The sequence below is a fragment of the Anolis carolinensis genome, chromosome 2 (genome assembly GCF_035594765.1).
Source record: "Anolis carolinensis isolate JA03-04 chromosome 2, rAnoCar3.1.pri, whole genome shotgun sequence".
Taxonomy (NCBI): Eukaryota; Metazoa; Chordata; class Lepidosauria; order Squamata; family Dactyloidae; genus Anolis; species Anolis carolinensis.
In genome coordinates, this window is record NC_085842.1 from 239519820 (window position 1) to 239541841 (window position 22022).

The 22022-nt window shown below is 38.5% G+C and overlaps 1 protein-coding gene across 46 annotated transcripts in view; it reads left to right on the forward strand.

Annotated features, from left to right (window-relative positions):
• Window positions 1-22022, forward strand: part of ptprd (protein tyrosine phosphatase receptor type D) — a 1517053-nt gene that overhangs the window by 1464228 nt on the left and 30803 nt on the right. For all 46 annotated transcript variants that reach the window (XM_062974169.1, XM_062974170.1, XM_062974173.1 and 43 more), the window contains one exon: window positions 355-509. In XM_062974169.1, coding sequence (XP_062830239.1) covers window positions 355-509 — 155 coding nt within the window. The remainder of the gene's footprint in view (window positions 1-354; window positions 510-22022) is intronic.

A 22022-nucleotide genomic window follows, 5' to 3' on the forward strand; every position in this document is an offset into this window, starting at 1 on the left:
TGCCTATTTTTGAATATTTTCATTTTGATCTCTCTTAACTGAGCCAAGCGCACAGCAAGTATCCTGTTGCTAAATGGCTTATCTGCTGTGTGATAACTCTAATACAACTTAGTTGCCACCAAAATAAGAAGTGTTTCACTCCTCATGAAACTGTCGAACAGCGTTGTGCTTTATTTATTTGGGGGCGGGGGGGGGGGGGAATCCAACAGAGCTAGCTATTTAAAATTGGCCACAGCTGTAGATTATTCATGTTGCATGGTGAGACAAATCTCATAGTGATGTGAAATTATGCTTTTGGTTAATACTGGAGTGCTGCTTTGGCATGAAATAGTCATTTCAGTTTTTGTCTGGCAGAATGGATCAAGTGAAAAGAGAGAAGTAAGACAGTTCCAGTTCACTGCATGGCCTGATCATGGAGTTCCAGAACATCCTACACCATTCCTAGCTTTCTTACGACGAGTCAAAACCTGTAATCCTCCTGATGCTGGACCAATGGTTGTTCATTGCAGGTAAGCACAAGTTTTGTTATAACAGTATTGTCAAGTATCAGGGAACTAATCATATTCCTTGTTCCAAAGTTTTATATTTGAAATATTGAGTGAAATAACTACATTCACCTTCTTTCTCATTCTTACACTTCTGATTACCCAGATACTCTTTGATTTCAATCATAGGCCACAGTCCAACAGTATGTCAACCTAGTTCCAGAACCCAAAGGAAATTTAGAAAATTTCTGTATTATTCTTATTTTTTAAATATCAAGTAATTTGTGAAACAATTTGAATCCAGGAGGCTTATTTGTGTGTAGAGCTATGTATAATACCAGAAATCTTGTTCTATCCCAATTTGGCACTAAGTTGCAAGATTTATTTTTCTTGAAATGTTCTGGTAGAATAGGGCAAATCTGAGTGGATGTCCCACGTTGATACTTGTGTGCATTTCCCCCCTAAATGGATGCATTTTATAAGAATTTTCTTTCTGTGGGCATTTCGTGCACATTTTTACTACTCACTAAAATACAGAATCTATTCTGACTAAAATCTTAGCAAACAATATGGAAAACAAAACAATGGCCCACAGATTAGAAATGCTCAATATATATTCCAGTCTCCAAGAAAGAGAACACCAGGGATTTCAATAACCACAGAACCATTGCATTGATTTCCCATACAAGCAAAGTGATGCTCGAAGTTCTACAACAAAGACAATTACTATATAGAGAGCAAGTAATGCTAGATGTCCTTACCAAAGATGATATATACCAAAGATTTCAAAAGAAAATCAGGTTGTGCTTTATAAATGATAGCATCGCCTTTTATTGTATAGATTGTTAAAAATTATGAAGTGTTCATTTTTTTAAAGTTTGCATTAAGATGTTTTTCAACACCTTTCTGCTGCAAAACACATTGATAAATATATGGATTTCCAAGGCAATATATTATCTATGTTATCCATTCCACTGTCAGTCTTGGGAAATGAGAAATAGATACTCTGGAAAAATGAACATAATGATTTTGTTTATCCTCCCTAGCAATAAGATACAGAATTCCATGCATGATATCCATAAATACACTCCATTTTTCTTATTTTTATTCTAGTAATAATCTTCCATTGCGTTTTAGCCCTATAGTTTCCTCAACATTCTTGAATCGTTTTATAGGTTTTGGGGGAGTTCAGTGGGTCCAGACCCTGCCTTAATACCAGCTTAGGGCATGATATAATCAATATAATGATATGGGTTACACTGAAGAATTTTCTAATATAGACTAAGAGCATAGGCCTTGGGATCCTTGTTTGTCTGCTTACAGCTCTAGTTATACAGATATAGAATGCAGAAAATACCGAGGCTGTTTATGGTGATCTAGCACCAGTGCAGTTTTTGTAAAGCTTTCAACTCGGTTTGCAAAAGCAAATTTCTTATTGTCTCTGTTTACATGTCCTGTATTCTGTGTAATTTTATGTATGCACCCTATAATTTTGTTAGGTGGATTATGATCAAAAGAATTTTTGAAAAACATCCTAGTGACTGTGCAACCCCATGTAGTATTATTTGGACTCAGCTAGCTTTTTTTCACCCTCTATCTCACTTTATCATAGAATCATAAGAGTTGAAAGAGACCCCAGATACCATCCAGTCCAACCTCCTTTTATTAAATTAATTCTTTATTAAAACATTTATACCCCATTCTATATCAAGAGCTCCCAGGGAAGCTCTATTAATATTTATAGTTTACCTTTCTTCTCTATCTTACTTTAGGCCTCCATCTTTTGTAGCAAATTAGACTATGAGATATTCACTGATTGGTGGTACTTTGAAAACTTCATGGCTGAATGAAGATTTAAACCTGTGTTTCCCCAGTCTTAATGTGACACTCTAATCTCTCTGCTACTTTGGCTTTAGGTTTCTCTTTTACTACATTGGAGAGCAGGGCTGTAGCCGGGAGGAGTGTGTGTGTGTTAGGGGTTCAGCCACACACACACACACCTTGAAAGTTTTTAGGTTTTATAAACAAAATCTAGTTTACTCATGAATTTTAACTGATTAACCAAATCCCCATGAGTGTCCACTGAAGTTTATCTGTCTTGAGTGTTCACTTCTAAATTATTTTGCGTTATGGAACTACTCTTCATGAGTTGCTTTAAAAAAAGTTTCAACCTGCCCCCCCAAAATTTTTTTCTGGCTATGGTCCTGATTAGCAACCCTTTCATTTCTAAGGCATCTCAGTATCAATACTTTTTGCACATGCATTTGCTATTTTCTGGTCATCTAGATACCTATAATACTATAGAACCCCATAATACCAATGCATTGTGTAAGAAAAGTTTTGAAATATTGCATGTGTTTTATTATTTAGTTGGAGCCCCCAGTGGTGAGTGGGTTAAACCCTTGTGCTGGCAGGACTGGTGACTTGTTGGGTTGCTCACCTGAAGGTTGCAGGTTTGAATCCAACCCGGGGAGAGCACACATGAGCTCACTCTATCAGCTCCAGCTCCATGTGGGGACATAAGAGAAACTTCCTACAAGAATGGTAAAAGCATCTGGGTGTCCACTGGGCAATGTCCTTGCAGAAGGCCAATTCTCTCACACCAGAAGTGACTTGCGGTCTCAAGTCACTCTTGAAATGGAAAAAAATATATTTTGCTCTTATAATATAAGTACATGCCACGAACTACAGTATAATGCCCCCAACATACATGCACACACACACACTGTTTAAAGGTGAATATAGGAGAAAATGTTGCAACCAATGTCCTACAACTTTTAACCATGCTTATCAGTGAGAATTATACAGGCTAGAACTGAACATCAATAACTAAGAGTTCCCGGATCTCAGGACCTAGCCCTACATCTCCAGTTCTCATGAGTTATCTCCAGGTTGGAGAGAAGGGTACAAAATCACCAGTTTGGATGAGCTCAGATCCAAGCCACAATAAAGGACTGCATTGTAAATATCCTGCTCACCAAGAAGATCAGCAGCTTGCAGCAATTTTACAGGCCAATGTTGCTGCAACTTGCAAAGACTCTCCAGAGGTTTTCTGTATTTACGTAGGCTGGATCTACACTGCCCTATATCTCAGGATCTGATTCTGGATTATCTGGTTTGAACTGGATTATATGAGTCTGCACTGCCAGATAATCTGGGATAAACAGAAATCAGATCCTGGGATATAGGGCCTGTCTGCGGCCCCTTTCACACAGCTGTATAAAATCCACATTGAATTGGATTATATGTCAGTATGGACTCAGATCACCCAGATCAAAGCAGGTATTGTGGATTATCTGCCTTGATATTCTGGGTTATATGGCTGTGTGGAAAGGCATTAAATCTACACTGACAGATAATCTGGGATAAGAAAATAATCTGGGATCAGATCCAGGGATATAGGGCAGTGTAGATACAGCTTTCTCCTTCATTTCCAGTTGTTTTGACTCCTAGTCTCACTTTCCAGCCAGAAGGAAAGAGTGTACCTTATCTCATCTCCTATATAGCTGAAAAAGAGTAATCACTAGGTTCATCGTAATATTTGTCTTAATTTCCAAACAGGAACATACATGTGTGTATGCACGTGTATTTTGTGTGTGTGCACATATGTGTGTACAAATGGCAAGCTGGGAGCAACTGTGATGGTACATAATGCACAATCCTTATTGCCATCATCTGAACCTAGTATTTGGTTTTGGCTGGAAACTTCAGGACCTGGTACAAACAGGAAGTGGCAATGCTATGGACAACCCACTAACTCACAGAAACTGCAGTTACCCTTCCTCTATGCACGGGCACACTCACACGCAATAAACCATATAAGTGGTTTAGGAAATGCCAGGATCAAGTTAGGGCATCCATCAAGTTAGGGGATACATTGTGGGTTTCACAGATGAACCAGAAATTACAATAATGAGGGAAAAGCAAGAGTATATAAATTGACGTCAGCTTACGTTTCAGCATTATTCTTTCTTTCTGAATTCTTCATACAAATGTAATCCTATGCACATTTATGCACAAGAAAATTCAAATCAGAAGGTTTAAATTCTGCACAAGGCTCTGCTGTTAATTTTTAATTCCCCCTTTTAACTAGTCAAATCTATTGAAGCAGTAAACTTCCACTTTAATTGTGAGAAAAATCCATTTTCTCTCATTCCCAGTCTCTCTAATCAAAATGTCGTCCATCCATTCACTTTTCGGAACTGAACAAACTATAGTTATGGCATATTATGAAAAACATAATCATAAACTTCTCTCCAATAATGTTTCCATGGGTAAATAAGAGAGGCACAACAGAAAGAACTGATGAGAAAACAGTAGATGTAATTTTCATGACTGCCAAAAAAGCTTTTAACAGAGTATAACTTAAAAAAACAGTGGATAAAAATAAGCAGCTACATTAGCCAACAGTGATAAGGTACTGGGTGATTTGTTTTCTTTTCTATCTAGGCAAATTAAGCTCCTGATTAGTGTGTGTGATTAGCCTTTTCTATATATACTGCCTTGAGATTTCCCTTAAACAGTGTACTCCAATTATATTTCGTGATGCCAGTCCAAAGGTTTAGTCATGTTTAAGTCTTTCTCAAATCAGAGGGACTAATTTGTTGTGATTATGCTCTCCTGTCGATTTCAGTGGGATTTAAGATATACATTCCCATCTTATCATAATTCTAACCTATTAGTCTGACCATACCCACATCAATATGAAGCAAATTAAAAATAAGATGCTCACTGGCTATCAATTATCTGTCAGATTTCTATAGGAAACAAAAATGGCTTTAACTAGAAGACCCGCAGCATCTAAAACATACATCATTTTCCTATTTAAATAAGTCTGCACCTGCCTCTAAACATTGCAAAAGGTATATTTACAGAAGCAGTCACTATCAAATTATGTATGCATGCTCAAAATATAGCTTTGGTTTCATCTGAGAAAGCCATGAAACCTAAGAAATTCAAGAATGTTGGTTTATTGAGAAGAGCTGATTTAGGACATTATACTACCAGAAACAAAAAAAACAAGATGGGTGCTTTTCCTATTCTATGTGGAGAAGCTGTATGACAGTGAAATTTCCTCAGTCCTTGAGATAGGTCGGTGTCCTCCAATTCACTTGAAAAAAGTGGATTAACTTAGAAAGCAGAAAGCATGTTGTGTGGCAAACAACTTTGCCTAACACCTTCCTGACATCTCCCAGATTGTACCACCTGAGACAGCTGCCTCACTGTGCCCAATTGTAGAGCCAGCCCTATTAAAAATACAGAGAACTATTCTTGCATTGCTTCATGGCTTATTTGCATTTCTCCAAAGAGCAGTTTGTACACTTCTGGGGCATTAGTAATAGTGATGGCAGCCGCATGCCATCCTGCAGCTGGTGCTTACCAGTTCCATGGCCAGTGGTCCCATTTGCCAAATAGTGGAACTGATCCTGATGAATCTCTCACGAACACCTCATTTAGATACGCATTTCTCCCGTGGCATAATATTATGCTTATTACAGAGCAATTTAGAAATATCACAGCCCAATTTCTGCCTCCATGCTGATGTGTTTTAATTTGCAAAATTAAATATCCTTTTAATGAGCACTTACTGTTTGAAATGTAGGCTTAAATTCTAGGAAACCGCAATAGACAGAGTGTAACATGTGGTCTGTTGATAGCGGGGAAAGCACATGGTTGTATCTGAAGTTGAATTAATGCTGGCAAACAGGTGCTAATCAGATCTGAACGAAATAGCACCAGAGGGCATGTGGGAGCTTTTTATTTTTTTACTTTATTTTCAGAACTTCACAGAAATCCTAGCAATTGGCTCAGTAATGCTGCCCAGGGGCTTTGGGTAAAGATGCAAGCCTTCCTCCCTTTCATTTTGTACCCAAGCTTTGCTAGGCCAATCCTTCAGTAGACATTTATCTTAATGAGGTGTTTGTATACCTTGTTGATGTCCATAAAATTAACAACAGATAAACGCCAGATGGGCAGTTTTGAAAAATGTAAATTGCAAAGAACACTCTCACCTTAAATACAGGAAGAGATGACTAAAAAAGAAAAGAAAAGCATACATTATGGCACAAAACAACCAATAGCACAGAACTGTTTTCATTTATTAGCTTAATGTTGAAATGATATGCCAGTGTTTCTGTGGATGGGGTCTTTTAAACACATTAACTTCAGTCGCAAAAAACAGCTTTGTTGGTGAGAACTTATTCTAAAAATTAAGTCTTCTTTGGCTTTCCAAGCCTTTGAAGGTCCTAAGTGACATGAAGTGGAATTGGCTTCCCTTTCTCTTTAAAGGGAGCTTTTAAGAGGCAGCAACTAACTGAGAGAGCGTATGCTACCAACTTGGTTCTCTCAGAGCATTTCCAGACATACATTAAACTTGCTTCAGAATGGGTTTAAGTCCACACACCACAGGGGGGAAACATGGGCTTTGCCCATTGGCTGTCCCCATGCCATCGGGCTACCCCCCCCCCCCCAAAAAAAGCCTTAAAACTTACCAGGTTGCCATTAGGCCTTTCTACAGGACTCCTGGATCGTACCGATGGTGTGCCAGGAGGCGGGGAAGCCAGAAGGGATCCCCATGGCACCTCCTGGGGCATCATTGGTACATTTCAGGAGCCTCCACAGAGGCCTAATGGCAACCCGGTATGTTTCCTTTAAAAGTCCAACAGGGCTGGAAGGGCCCATACTTATTAACTATTTGGTGCCACAAGATCCCTTTGCACTGATGTTCCAGACTTTGACAGCTATGTCTTTGAAAATAAGTTTTGTGTGAGCTATCACTTACTATTAAGATCTACTGGTACGTTTTGAGCTTTTTGCATTTGAAATATATCAAAATCCAGTTTGAATCTTATTGTTCAATTTTGTGGAGTAGGTCCAGCCTTTAAAAATTGTATTTCCTTGAACCCATTTTGTGTACTATGCTTTTTCTGTCATTTATTCATAGCTTTTTTGCCACCCACTCAGGATGATTGTTCCAAGGGAACCCCATTTCATTTTAAAACCTTTGTTTGTTTCCCTAAAATAACACCTTGAATAACTTTGTATCATCTCAATCCTAATCTCATTGAAAACCAGACTGATAGTTTCTTGATTTTCTTATCAAGATCATTACCTAGTTGTTACTTTTGATTCTTCTTTCTCATACATACTCTGATGCTCTTACATACACTGTCCTCTTCCCCAGAGCTTTTTTTTTTTTCGTGTCAGGAGCAACCGGAATTGCTTCTGGATGAGAGAATTGGCCGTCTGCAAGGACGTTGCCTAGGGGACGCCCGGATGTTTGGATGTTTACCATCCTTGTGGGAGGCTTCTCTCATGTTCTCTCATGGAGCTGGGGCTGATAGAGGGAGCTCATCTGCGCTCTCCTTGGGCGGGATTCGAACCTGGCAGCCTTCAGGTCAGCAACCCAACCTTCAAGTCACAAGGCTTTTATCCCCTAGGCCACCGAAGGCTCCTACTTCTCCAAAGCTAATTATAGGGGCTATATCAGAATATATTAAAGATATTTGTTACAGATTGACTGAATATAATCATTTATTGAATTTAAGTATGTTTGTATCACAAAGTTGCAGATTCTTCATCATCAGTGTGAATAGCTGAATGTATATTACACTAACATTTCAAAGATACTCAGTAGAAATTGGATTTACCTAATTATTGTTCAGAATATCCTTCAGGTATCTTTATTAGTGAAATTGACACAGGCCAAACCTAATTCAGGTTTTTTTCTCACTAAAGTTGTAAGCATTTTTGAAAATAAACAACCTAATACAACCTAAATCAAAGGCACTGTTAGTGCTCAAAGCTACATACATACTGCAATACAGGGCAGAATCATTTCTTCAGTGGCTCAACCATGTTGTGATAGTAATTCTTTGTAAAAGTAACTGGCCATGTTAATTAAACTGGGAGGCAAGTAGGCTAAGGTCATTCTCTAGCTGCCAACCTTTGTGAAAAAAGACAACATAACAAAACTATCAAAATAGTCAGTTCTTTTAATAATCACTAACAGTGATGAAGGATATGGTGAAAGCAATATGCAAGAATTAAGTTGAAGTGGCTGTCATTTTTCCCTACCTTTGAGAGAAAGCAGAGTAATACATGCAGTTTCCCCTTTCACCAAACCCCCAGGCCTTCCAAGTATTGTTGTGAGTGCTATGTCCATCCTATTGCACTTTTGATTATTTTGCTTAGGATTAACAGCGGCAGAACATCAAGGAGGTTACTTGCTCCCTGCCCATGTACTATAAAAGGAGTGGTACTCCATGGAGGAACAGAAGATCCCCATTTGCTGGTGATACTCATTATTGGAAAGAATAGAGCATCCCTTGCTCCTCTACCATTAGACTAGGAAGTTGATGGCCTGTAAAGACAAAATTAACATGGACTAATCATAAGTAATAGGTCCCAAATATAGCATATTCATTCTATGATGATGTGATCATTTAGAGCTGCTGAGTGAGTAACTTAGAGATAATTCAGTCGCCGTGTGTTATCTTGCACACATTGGGTTTTTTGTCCTATGTGTAATGTTAATATTCAGTTGAAGGTTACAGAAGTGCAACTACATGTTAGGTACCACAGCACACCATTGCACATTGCATGTTTCACATTGTGCATTGCAATTAATCAGATGGCTGCAGATTGTGCGTCATACATCAATGCACAATGCACTTTTGATTGTGCAATATCACAGTTCTCTAACAAATTGGAGACAAACAACTAAGGCACAACTGTGAGCTTAAAACTACCTTGTACATTTCTTCAATGCATGATCTTGGCTGTAGTTTCCCCATTTTTATCGAATATTTTTCTGATGAGTTTGTGGTCAATCTAGCTGACTGGCTGGACCACTTATTAAAATGCTGCCTTGTGTTTTTTAGTTAAACATAAGGAATCACTCTTTAACTTAACATCAGTGTAAGTTTCACAGTGATTCTTATTTACAGATATTTATCGCATCCTGCAAGTCCTGTAATTTCCTTTGACCCGCACTGTGGTTTAATGCATTATTTGATCAGCATTCTCAATGAATCATTTTATCCACATGTATTTAGTTAATTTTTTCCTGCCTGTGTTTATATATACTCTATAAGGGAAAGGAAGCCTGACTGCTCACAGCTGAGTCTGGTAAAAGAGCAATTAGTTTCTATCAGAGCCAACAGCTGTCTGTAATGAATTCGGCATTAAAATTACGAGCAAAGAAAAGAATCTAGCCATCTGCAGGAAATGTGAAAATATTTTTATAACCCTAATAGCTGAGATCTGGACAAGGGTATCCGTGAGATTTCCCAGCTGTACCTACCATGAATTCTCAAATAGCCACAGACACAAAGCACACAAGAATGCATTGCATCAATTTTGGCTGCTTAACCTCTTTGGCTGCACTTGAACCAGCCTGTATTTTGATCTAAAGTAATCAGCATGAAAGCCTTCTTTTGTTGAAAAGCATTTTTCTATGCCCTCCAAAAAGAAAACGTAGCTATAAAAATAGTTCTGTTATCTTTGCATGGAAGCTTTCCAATCAGTGTTCCATTACTGGAATCCCAACCTCTCTCCAAAAAAATGAATAATCATCATTAATGTGATACTTTTTCTTTCCTCCCAATTTTTTCCCTCTTACTGAACTTTGAATTAATGGTCCTGGTTTTCTTGCAGCATTTGATAATGTTATCACTCCACATAGTCAAAATCACTGTGTGACCTTCCACTTTTGTATTTCCAAAGTGTCTCTAATATTAGTTGGTCCTTTGAGTGAAATATTTATCATTTTTAATTTTTAATTTTATTTTGTTTTGCAAAAATGGCCCAGGCTTATGGTTCAGTAGTAAAGCAATATTTTTCACATAGACTTCATCTGCGCTGTAAATTTAAAGCAGATTGACACAACTTAAATTGACCATGGCTTAATTCTGAGGAATCAAGGGATTTGTAGTTTGGTAATGCACTAGGAGTCTTTGGCAAAGATGACTAAACATCTTGTAAAACTCCAGATCCCAAGATTCCATAAGATCTAGCCATGGCAGTTAAAGTACAGGCAATTTCCAAGTTACAAACAAGATAGGTTCTGCAAGGTTGTTCTTAAGTTGAATTTGTATACAGTAGGAGCAGGTACATTTTTTAAGTGGAACTCCGGCCAAAAATATATATTGTCGAGCTTTGGCTAGCAAAGATAAGGGTTAACACTCCTGTGGTGTTTTGTGTTTTTTGGGAGGTTTTTTGCTCTCTGTGCCCCTATTCTAAAGATTTCTTCTCACTTTCTGTCCCTGTGCTAATTGGATTTTGAAAACATTGGCTTGTTGTGTAAATAAGGATTGGCGATAAACCTTTCCCCCATGATAAGTCCTGCAGGAGTGAATTTTCCTTCTGAGGGGTAGATTTCTCTCACTTCCTGTAGTCTCACCCCTGTTCTTAATTATGAGTTGTTTGTAAGTCAGATGTATGTAAGTCGGGGAATGCCTGTATCGTCAAACTGTATTAATTCTTCAATTCTTCTGCAGCCCGCAGAAGCCCATGGTGCGGTCCACCAAGTGACCCCCACCCACTGCTTTTCCTTGCCTGCACACCCTATCCCTCACACCTGTACTCACGGCTTTCATGTACCCACCATCTTTGCACCCCCATTTGCCGCTTCCTCCCCCGCTGACACCACCGCCCCTCATGCCTACTTGCTACTTGCTCCCCCCACAGCTGCCCCTGCCACTACTTTCACTTCCCCTCTCCCTCGTTGCTCCCCCCCCCCAAAAAAAATGCTCTCATTTCCTCAATAGATACTATGGGAGACAATTCCTGCCGGTTCTTTTGAACCATTCAGTAACATTTAATACCATCAGTAGCTTGGGAGGGATCATGGTGTGCTGAATGTTGACACCTGGTAATTGTAGGAGTGATCTTCTCAGCCCCTTAAAACTGTTTGGATGGAGTAGTAGTCTGGTTGTTGGCTAACTAGTTGAAGCCAACTAAGGATCACCAATATTATCAGAAAAATCTTCCAAAACGTTTAGGAATCTTTGTAGATCTGGCAGTCTTTAAAACTAGATCATTTAAAAACCCTTCCCCGCCCTAGCAAATAAGAAGTGTTAGATTATTTTAATATAAGGTAATAGCTTAGCCAGAACAACATGAACCTTTCAAATCAGCAAATCCCCAGTCAAAAAATAAAAATTAGCATCTGTGCGAGGTCAGGTATTTATTGCAGCACATCTATGGTTGCCATAGAAGCCATGATATCCTGAGCCTTTTCAGCTCACAGTGTATTCACAGCAAACATTAAAATATCCCAAAACAATTAATTTATGAAATTAACACTATATCTGATATGACCTCTATTGCATCAAGAAGGAAATGAGTAGGGTAGTTGGATAAGTGATACAGCAACAGAGTTCCTTGTGATGTTCCACTACCAATCTTGGAAATTATTGGATAAAATATCTCAATAAGTCACAATGTTAGTGTCACAAATCACCGTCACTCCACATGTCTGATCTTACTGCTTTATGTAAAAAAAAATCTGGCAGGTACAATTGGTTCAAATTAATATCCCACCCTCCTGTTGCTCAGCTAGGTTTGGGTTACCCAAGTCAAGTTGCTTGATTCATTCAAGCAGCATCCTTTGACTCAATTAATTTAAATGAGAGGAGATATGATAGCCATGTATAAATATGTGAGGGGAAGTCATAAGGAGGAGGGAGCAAGCTTGTTTTCTGCTACCCTGGAGATTAAGACATGGAATTTAAACTACAGGAAAGGAGATTCCATCTGAACATCAGGAAGAACTTCCTCACTGTGAGAGCTGTTTGGCAGTGGAACTCTCTGCCTCGGAGTGTGGTGGAGGCTGCTTCTTTGGAGGCTTTTAAGCAGAGGCTGGATGGCCATCTGTCCGGGGTGCTTTGAATGCAATTTCCTGCTTCTTGGCAGGTGGTTGGACTGGATGACCCATGAGGTTTCTTCCAACTTTATGATTCTTTGATTCTATGATATCTGCTAGATTGGGCAGGAATCATAGTAATAAAATGAAGAAGGAACACCCACAAGTTATTGCCCGTTTCATCCCCTCTATGGGTCTGTTCCATATCCACCACAACCCTTCCCATTTCTCATAATCATGGTGGCCCTACGCCATTCCCTGTCTCCTCTTAAATACATTATCCCTTTAATATCCACAACATAATACCATAATGAAGAATCTTTACAAACATAGAAAGTTTCCAAGCCTCCTAACCAGAAACCAACCGTATTTTCACATAAAGTGGGCTGACAAAGTTATGATGGCAGTTGACCACAAGTTGTAAATCAGTGTACATTTGAGATAACCTTCAACTGGGTCTAGATATAGATATATTCACAGTGGTGTCACCAGACCTTGAAGGTAGAGCAAAAAAAAAAGTTCCAGTATGATCCAAGACCAGCTTGCAGAATACAGTTAAAACAAGGCATAATACAAATGTAATGAATAAACAATGTAATTGAATAAACAATTGTATTGAAACCACTGTCTGGCATTCTGCTAGTAAACTGTAGTGTTCTAAATTAAACCTAGAATGCAACTTATTTGAATTAAATAATAAAATCATAGAATTAGAAGATACCATAAGAACTATCCAGTCCAACACCCTACCATGCAGGAATGCACAATCAAAGCCTCTCAACTGATTGCCAACCAGACTTTGTTTACAACCACTAGAGAAGGAGTTTCCACTACACTTTGAGCAGCCAAATCCACTGTCAAACAACTCTTCCTTCCAGGAAGTTCTTCCTAGCTTTTAAGTGGCATCTCTTTTCGTGTAGCTTGAATTCATTGCTCTGTGTCCTAGAAAGCAGCATAAAACAAGCTTGCTCTCTGCTCAGTATGAACCCCCGTTCTTATTTGCACTATTGCCACAATCACAAATGACCCTAAATCCACCTTCAAAGCATTTCAACCAGCTGAAGCAACAGAGGCCTGTACTATTTGCGTGTGGGGTGCAGAAGGGTGTCCTAACCATCTTCCTTCTTGTGGCATCCCTCACTAATCTAATGGAGTTAACTACCAGTGGCTCAGAAGAAAATATCAGTGTGTTTCTGTGGCTATTGAGTAGTATTTGCTGCAAGAGGCAGTTGTTTCCCTCTACCAGTAGTTAAGCCAGTCCTGTGAACATCATACATGGTGGAGAATGGGCAAGAATTTATCATGTCATTTGCTAGGCAGTCACAATGGGTTGTCCTACTATTTTGAAACTGTGCCATTAATAAGACAATTAAAGGCATAATGCCTGTTATCAAGAGATGGTTTTGGTGAAGTTCATGCTATTCAAGGCAACTGAACTCTTGCTACTAAATTGAATTGCATGGTATAGCATCTCAGCCTTTTTGCTCAAAACATCTAATCTGAGGAACGGAACCAGAAAAAGCAGTCATACAGAATCTGTTGCTATCTCTAGTCATGCAAGTATAAGAAGATAAAGCCATCAGACAAATTCAGCCATTTAATTTGAAAGACGATTATCCAGTCTGATTGCTACACATATATGCAAGTTAAATGACATTATAAACCACTGCTCATTTATGACAGTGCTTTTCCGGTATGTGTTTTTCCTAAAGTAATACTCTCTACTTTTTAATTTCATAAGATGCTCGTTAGCTATGCAAAATCTTTTTGATTCTAAACTTGTATAATGTCTCCCTTTATGCTCCCTTCTTAAAACTCTACATGGTGTCTAATGGTAATCACTTACTTGGAAAAGATTGTGCCTCTCTGCTGCTTAGTTCTTTTGTTGATTAGAATTAACATTTAAGATCTGTGAAAATTATCACCTTTTCAGTGTAGCTGCAATTTCATTCTACGATCCTGCCACTCTTTACTTATAATTTTGTAGCATCCTTTCATTGGAACATTACTATTCCTATGAAACCCTTTAGGGAACTAAATATATGAGGTGTTGGGCATATATATTTCCATTTAAAATCTAGGTGACTCAAAAGCAGAATCTTAGGCGTGGTCTCTCTTTGGGGGGTGGGGGGGGGGGGGGTTAGGCCCAATTTTCATGCTACATCAGTGGCATAACCAGCAGCACAATTCCAACTATGTTCATACCTGTCAGAAAAGTAAGTAGAATCAATGGCCAAATGATGCAGGCCAATTACAACCAGGTGTCTCGGTAATGAATCCCAACCATGGGGCCATCTATTCATAAAAGTAGGTAAATATGTGAAGAGGTATTTCACCATTAGGATAATAAATAAATTGGGTCCCATCTCTTTATGACTTGGAACCACAAAGATGGAAAGGAATGCTAAGAATATTGCAGTGCAACTCTATATTCATGTATAGTTGTTACAGACATCCTTTTTCCTCCCTTGGAAATCTAGTAACCATAAATGGCAGTGATTAAGCCTGCTGTGTGTGCCGCTTGCCTCCTGTATTAGGCACAATTAGTTCCCATCGATGTGTCTGGTATAAGATTATAGCGTAAGCATTATCCCACTTTACTGTTGATACTGTGACAATGAAAGAGATAAGTACAGTTAAAGCACATAGTGCCATGTGAACAGATACCTCCATTATTCCTGCCAGTATGAACAAAACCTCAGTTGAATTGTACAACTTAACCTGCAATACAGAATGTTCACCATTATACGTATAAAGCACATCTACTATTCCCTGTTCTTATTTATAATGTTAACATTCCATTTTTTCAAACCAAAATTCTCATCCCCCTGTTCAGTCCACCATCTTTGGATATATTTTTTTCGTGTTCAGGCTAAATTCCTAGTTTTTCCATTTTTTCTTTGTAAGAAATGTTTTGACTTGAGTTACATACTTTCAAATCCTTGCGTTTTGATAACTGTAATGAAGAAATTAATAGTGAGGTCTGTATTGGCTATTGGAAGAGAAGTATATTTTAAAATGTGCTTAGATTCTTCAGTTGCAAAATCTATAAAACACTTGAAATAGAAAGTTACTGTGCCACAGGAAACACAATTCTGGTGTCCCATTTTCATTTTTAAGGGCTAGTAAAAGTACACTGTGTCAACTGTAGGGTACCTGTGCTTTTAGAATCATTTTTAGACATTTTAAAAGGTTAGAAGTTTGTTTTATCAGGTTCACCACTCTAAGGAACTTGGGGGGATATAAAGAACATGGTTTCATTAAAATCCTTGTGCATTTTTAATAGCAAGCTCATTTCAAACTGGATTGTGACCTTTTCCCCATGTATGGACAGTTCTGTATATTTTGTTTAGATTTTTCAAACTTGAAAATTCACTCACAAGTTTCACTGGTATTCTTGTGTGCATTTTTCAAATGTGCAGATTCTTTCTGAGCATAATTTTGGTTTGTTAATTTATTATAGAACCTCACATATAGAACCCTAAATATATGAATTTCCAATCACAAATTACAGCTGTTTTCACATCTAGAAGCAAGTGGTGTGTGACCTGGATTTAAAGAAAAACTCAGCAGAATTGTTTCTTGTTCCAAATGTATAATCCAAATGTATCTTTTGTGGAAAGCAGCATGGCCCAGACAGACTGAGATGTACAAAACTTGCCCTTTAGATTTCACAGACATTGCTTACATTGCAAGTACTGGACACTATCAAGCAGAAATGCAAATCGAAGACACTGATGTCTTGTGGGCATATTTTTATCTGCATGGGTGTTAATTGCAGCATCATATGAGTATTTCGCACTGATAAAATGAAGGATACTTAAGCACATTGATTTCATTGATTTGAGAGAAAAAGCAATCTACAGAGCTATCATCAAGAGAATTTTGCTTAGCCATCAGCGTTCCTGATCCAATAAAATGTCAAAATGCCTTACAGCAATAGGCAATAAGGTGCAAGTCTCACTGGGCAGGCTTTTTCCTTCTTCCACTGTGATGAATAAATTTCAGCAGTTATTAATTTCATTATGCAAGAATAACTATTAACAGTGCGGATGATTTCCTCTCCATATAATTCCCAAATTAGGGGCATCACTATTTGTAGCATGTAGGTTGATGGTGAAGCTCAGAGCGGTTTCAGACAGTGGTGAAGTCTGCATCGACCCTGGTTTAAAAAAACGGGTCGGAGCGGACTGTAGTCCACACACCATCAAAGAAGCCCATGCTATCCATGGGCGTTGTCTACATGTTCTCGCAGTACCTACCATGAAAACAAGGAGACAACCCCACCCGCCTCCTAAACCTCTTTAAAAAGCATTTAAAAAGAAAATTACGGGGCTGACATTTCCTTTCTGCCAGCCCTCTCCTGCCGTTTCAGAATGGCATGCCAGGAGAAGGGGAAGAGTAGGAAAATCTCTCCTCCCTTCTCTTGGCGCGTCATTACTAAGTGGCAGGAGATAGCCGGCAAAAGGCAAATGCCGGCCCCATAAGTAATTTTCTTTTTAAACACTTTTTTAAGGGTTTGGGGAGGGGATTAGAGCCCTCTTGTGTTTCCCAGGTCGGATCCAGCCCGGAAAATGCAAGACGGCTGTGGAGACGGCCCCATCAGAAGTCCCAGGACTTCTGGTTGGCCAGTCCAGACAGCGGCCATACTGTGAATGCCCCACTCCTACTTGGAAGGCACGGAACAAACCCACTAACAAATAATCTTGCCACAAAGCATAGTTTTCCTGCTTTGTGGCAAATTCAATCACTTTTCTGTGGGATGTCATCTGGGCACCCCACTTTAAAATGCGAGAGCTCCTCCTTTTAAAGGGCTGTCTGGATGCGCCCTAAGTCAATTTGGTCTTGTCAGCACATGGGTGAGAGGACGCTTGGGAACCCCATGTTGACATGAGATAAATTAAAAAAGAATGATATAAACAAACTAAATATTTGAATCTAAGAGAACAGGGCAGCTAAGACATAGCTCACCTTCATCATAATCCCATAGATTATGTTAAAATGAAAATGTATGCTGTTTAATTCTCTTAAAATACTGAAATTCTATCCACCACAGGGTCTCCATTTGCTTTTATGCATATATTGTAAAAGTATTAACTGAAAAAAATTATAGTAATCTTCATATGAGGGTTGTTTTGCACACATGTGAATGTGTTTGACACTGCCATTTAATTAAACATTTAAAACCTTTAGAAATCCTGTACCTTTTTCAATTTCTTTATTACACCTCTTTTATGTACTTAAACTTCAAAAATGCCTGCTTCAATATATACTCAACTCCAAATATCCAATCAAATTATCCCCTGATATATGTCAGAAATGTCCTAAATGATTTTGGCCCATATTTTAATATCTTTGTTCTTCTAGAGCAGGGGTCCCCAAACTTTTTAAGCAGAGGGCCGGTCCACAATCCTTAAGACTGTTGAGGGGCCGAATTATCATTTGAAAAAAAAATACAAACAAATTCCTATGCACACTGCACATGTCTTATTTGTAGTGGGGAAAAACCCCAACAAAAATGAAAGAACAATATAATATTTTAAAATGAAAACAATTGTAACCAACATAAACCTATCAGGATTTCAATGGGAAGTGTGGGCCTGCTTCTGGCCAATGAGATAGTCAAGTTAAGTAGGATTGTTGTTGTTGTTGTGTGCCTTCAAGTCATTTCAGACTTTGGGGGAGCCTAAGTCTAAAATTATTTATTTATTCATTTACTACATTTATTTATTACATTTATATCCCGCACTTCTCACCCCGAAGGGGACTCAGAGCAGCTGTATGTACATACAATATATTATTAGCATAGCACAATATTAGCATTATATATTACTATATTGAACTATACCACTATACTGTAATATTATATGTAATATATAACATATAATGGGGGGCCCTGCTGACACAGTGTGATAAAGCACTGAGCTGCTGAACTTGTGGACCAAAAGGTCCCAGGTTCAAATCCCTGAGTGGAGTGAGCGCCCGCTGTTAGCCCCAGCTCCTGCCAACCTAGCAGTTTGAAAACATGCAAATGTGAGTAGATCAATAGGTACCGCTCCGGCGGGAAGGTAACAGCGCTCCATGCAGTCATGCCGGCCACATGACCTTGGAGGTGTCTACGGACAATGCCGGCTCTTCGGCTTAGAAATGGAGATGAGCACCAACCCCCAGAGTCAGACATGACTGGACTTAATGTCAAGGGAAACCTTTTTATAACATATAATTAATATTATTATATGGTATTATTATTAGTATTATATTGTATAACATTATAATATTATTATCAATATTATATGTATATACAATATATTATATTATTAAAACTGAGGGCGGGGGCCAGGTAAATGACATTGGAGGGCCGCATCCGGCCCCCGGGCCTTAGTTTGGGGACCCCTGTTCTAGAGAAATGATCTGTGAAATCTGGTAATTGCAGTCACTTCCTTTGCCAGATCACTGAAATATCAGTTAAGGGTGGCAATATAACAGTAACAAATTAATCAGAAAAGCCAATCTCCGATCACATCCACACCATGACTTCTGTGTGAAATGGCCCCAAAATGCCTCTTAATTTTCTTTCTTTGTATACTGTAGCTCTTATCACATCATGGGACATTAAGCATAATTCAGCTCATAGTCACAGGACTTAACTCAGTTGTATGTGTAGATACTGAAAACAAATGTTGGAACAAGTTGAATAACAACATTGGAGCAATAACATTTTCCTAGTAGGTAAGCTTGTTTAATGAAATGCACAGCTTTTGGCTAGTAAGCATTGCCATTGCTATTGCTTGCTGAAATAGAAGAGATTTCCTTTCCTCAGGCTCTTAAACTTTGGAAGCATTTTTCCTCTAGTAAAGTGAACTAATGCAAGTTGTTAGAAAAAATAGAATTTAACATTTGCTCAATTTTCTTGATCTAAGACACAGCTTGAGAACCGCTTTCCCGTTTGAGCAAAATGGGTACAAATCAACCACTTTCACAGTCAACAATTCTTCCAGAGTACCAAACAGTGACCAGAATGGATACAAGGTGCAAAAACTGAGGGGGCACTAGCCTGCAAGCTTTTGAATAAGACTAAATTTCATTGAATAAAATATATCATTTCATGTACTTCTTCTTCTTATTATTATTATTTTGGTCTGTAAAAAACACAAGACTTATTATCCTGGCCAAATACTTGTTTTGCCCAGCATGATCTTGTCCAGCAAAATATATCTACTAGACTTGTGTACGGATCTGTTTTAGCCATTTTCCCTCAACTTCTTGGTTTCTCCGGACGACTGTAACAGCAAGGGCTCAGTTGCCATGATTTTTTCACTCGGAACGGCCCACGTGGCTGCCGGGCATGGCTTCTACCCTTCTGTTCAGGAGTACGCAGCACATGCTTACTTAACCCTGTTCCTCAAACCCAGGCTCACCTGAATGAAAAAAATAACCTTTTCTTGACTTTTAGGGTCTAATTGATCCATCCTCTATCATATTGGTTCTCAACCTGTGGTTTCCCATGTCTTTTGGCCGACAACTCCCAGAAATCCCAACCAGTTGACCAGCTGTTAGGATTTCTGGGAGCTGAAGGCCAAAACTGATCTTGGATGAATGGATTTTACCATATGTCTTATATTTTATATTGTATTTAATTGTTCTTAATGGATTTTATATATTGTTATGATTTTAACTATGTTGTCGGCATCAAATTGTTGCCAATTGTGTAAGCCGCCCTGAGTCCCTCCGGATGAGAAGGGCGGGATATAAATGCTGGAAATAAATAAATAATAAATTAAAAGAAAGGGTCCCAGGAAGGATGCTTCCTTAACCCCGTTGCTCAAACCCAGACTCCCTTGAAAGAAAGAAAGGAAAGGGTCCTTCCTTAATCCCATTACTCAAACCCTGCTCCCTTGAAAGGAAGAAAGTAAAGGAGCCCAGGAAGAATGCTTCCTCCTTTTCCTCAAACCCAGGCCCCCTTGAAAGGAAGAAAGGAAAAGATCCCAGGAACCAAAAGGGAAGCCTTGTAAGTTCCCCATTGCTGCCAGTTGGCTGGATCTTCTCGAATCTTTCAGCTGCCTAGCCAAAAAAAGATTCTTCTACTAGTTGATTTTCGGGAGACTCCCGAAAACGGATCTGAGTACCCAACGAAATGTTGATACCAAAAACAGATTGCCCTCCAGCCAAATTGCACAAGCCTAATATCCACCATTATTAATAGGCACTAATTCTCCAATTTCCACCAATTTATTCAGTCATCTTTTCAAACTGTCCAAATAGACAGTCATCACTGCTGTTTGAAGTAGCAAGCTTCACAGTTTACCTGTGCACAGTTTTAAAAGATACTTCATTTTATCTATCCAGAATTTTCCAGCATCATCCTATATCTAATATTACTGAGAGCAAAAAGATTCTTACCTATTTTAACTGTATAGTCACACTTTTTTGTCGGATAAACCTTGACATTTTTTGTAACTTTTTCTGTTGAGATAGTTGCATTTTCCCCAGTCCTTCAGTCACTTCAGTTAACCTGTTTTCTAGCTTCTGCAGTTTTGTTTTCTAGCATCTGCATTTTGCAAGTACAGGCAGTCCCCAAGTTATGAACAAAATAGGTTCTGTAGGTTTGTTCTTAAGTTAAATATGTATGTAAATGGGAACAGGTGCATTTTTAAAGTGTAACTCCAGCCATTTTCTAAAAGTTTTGGCTAGCATAGGGAAGGGTTAATACCCTTGTAATGTTTGATTTGCTATCTGTGTTCCTGTTCAGTAGATTTCATCTCACTTTCTGTCTCTGTGACAATTGAATTTTGAAAAATGTTGGGTTGTGGAAACAAAAATTGGTAATAAAAGTTTCAGTGAAGACACCTTTTCCCATGATAACTCTTACAGGAGTGAATTTCCCATCCTAGGGGTAGATTTCTTCACATTTCCTGTTGTGTCACCCCTGTTTGTAACTAGGAGTCTGATGTAAATCAGATGTTTGTAACTTGGAGACTGCCTGTACTTGCAAAATGCAGATGCTAGAAAACAAAACTGCAGAAGCTAGAAAACAGGTTAACTGAAGTGACTGAAGGACTGGGGAAAATGCAACTATCTCAACAGAAAAAGTTACAAAAAATGTCAAGGTTTATCCGACAAAAAAGTGTGACAGACAAAGCCATACACAGATGTGTTTCAGTCTATATGACAATTTTAATTCCTATATTAATTTCTCATATCATATAATTCTTTTTTTTTACACTAGTCATACACAGGGTTGACATTTTCACACTGCTGCCCACCATATATCCAAAATCAATTTCTTAGACAGTTGCTCCCAACGCAGATCCCCTCTGTGTATAATACATAATGGAATTTCCCCCCATTTTATGGCACAACATCTAACATAAATGTCACTCATCTATGCTCTGGTCTAGTCACCAGCAGAATGGACCTCCTTCTCCTCATGTAGCTGATGCCCAGTAAAGTAGATATGAGGGTATGATTGTATCACAGTCACAACTAAATAGCAGTAATGAATGTGAAATAGCTAGCTAGGTTTACAAACTTTGTGTTTCAAGGCTGAACCTTTTCATTTCTCAGAAGAAAATGCTGAATATTCCATCCCTTATTTTATTTATTTCGTGTCAAAAGCATTGTACAACAAATACATTTCAAATAATGGAAATAAAAAAAAGAAATCACAAGCA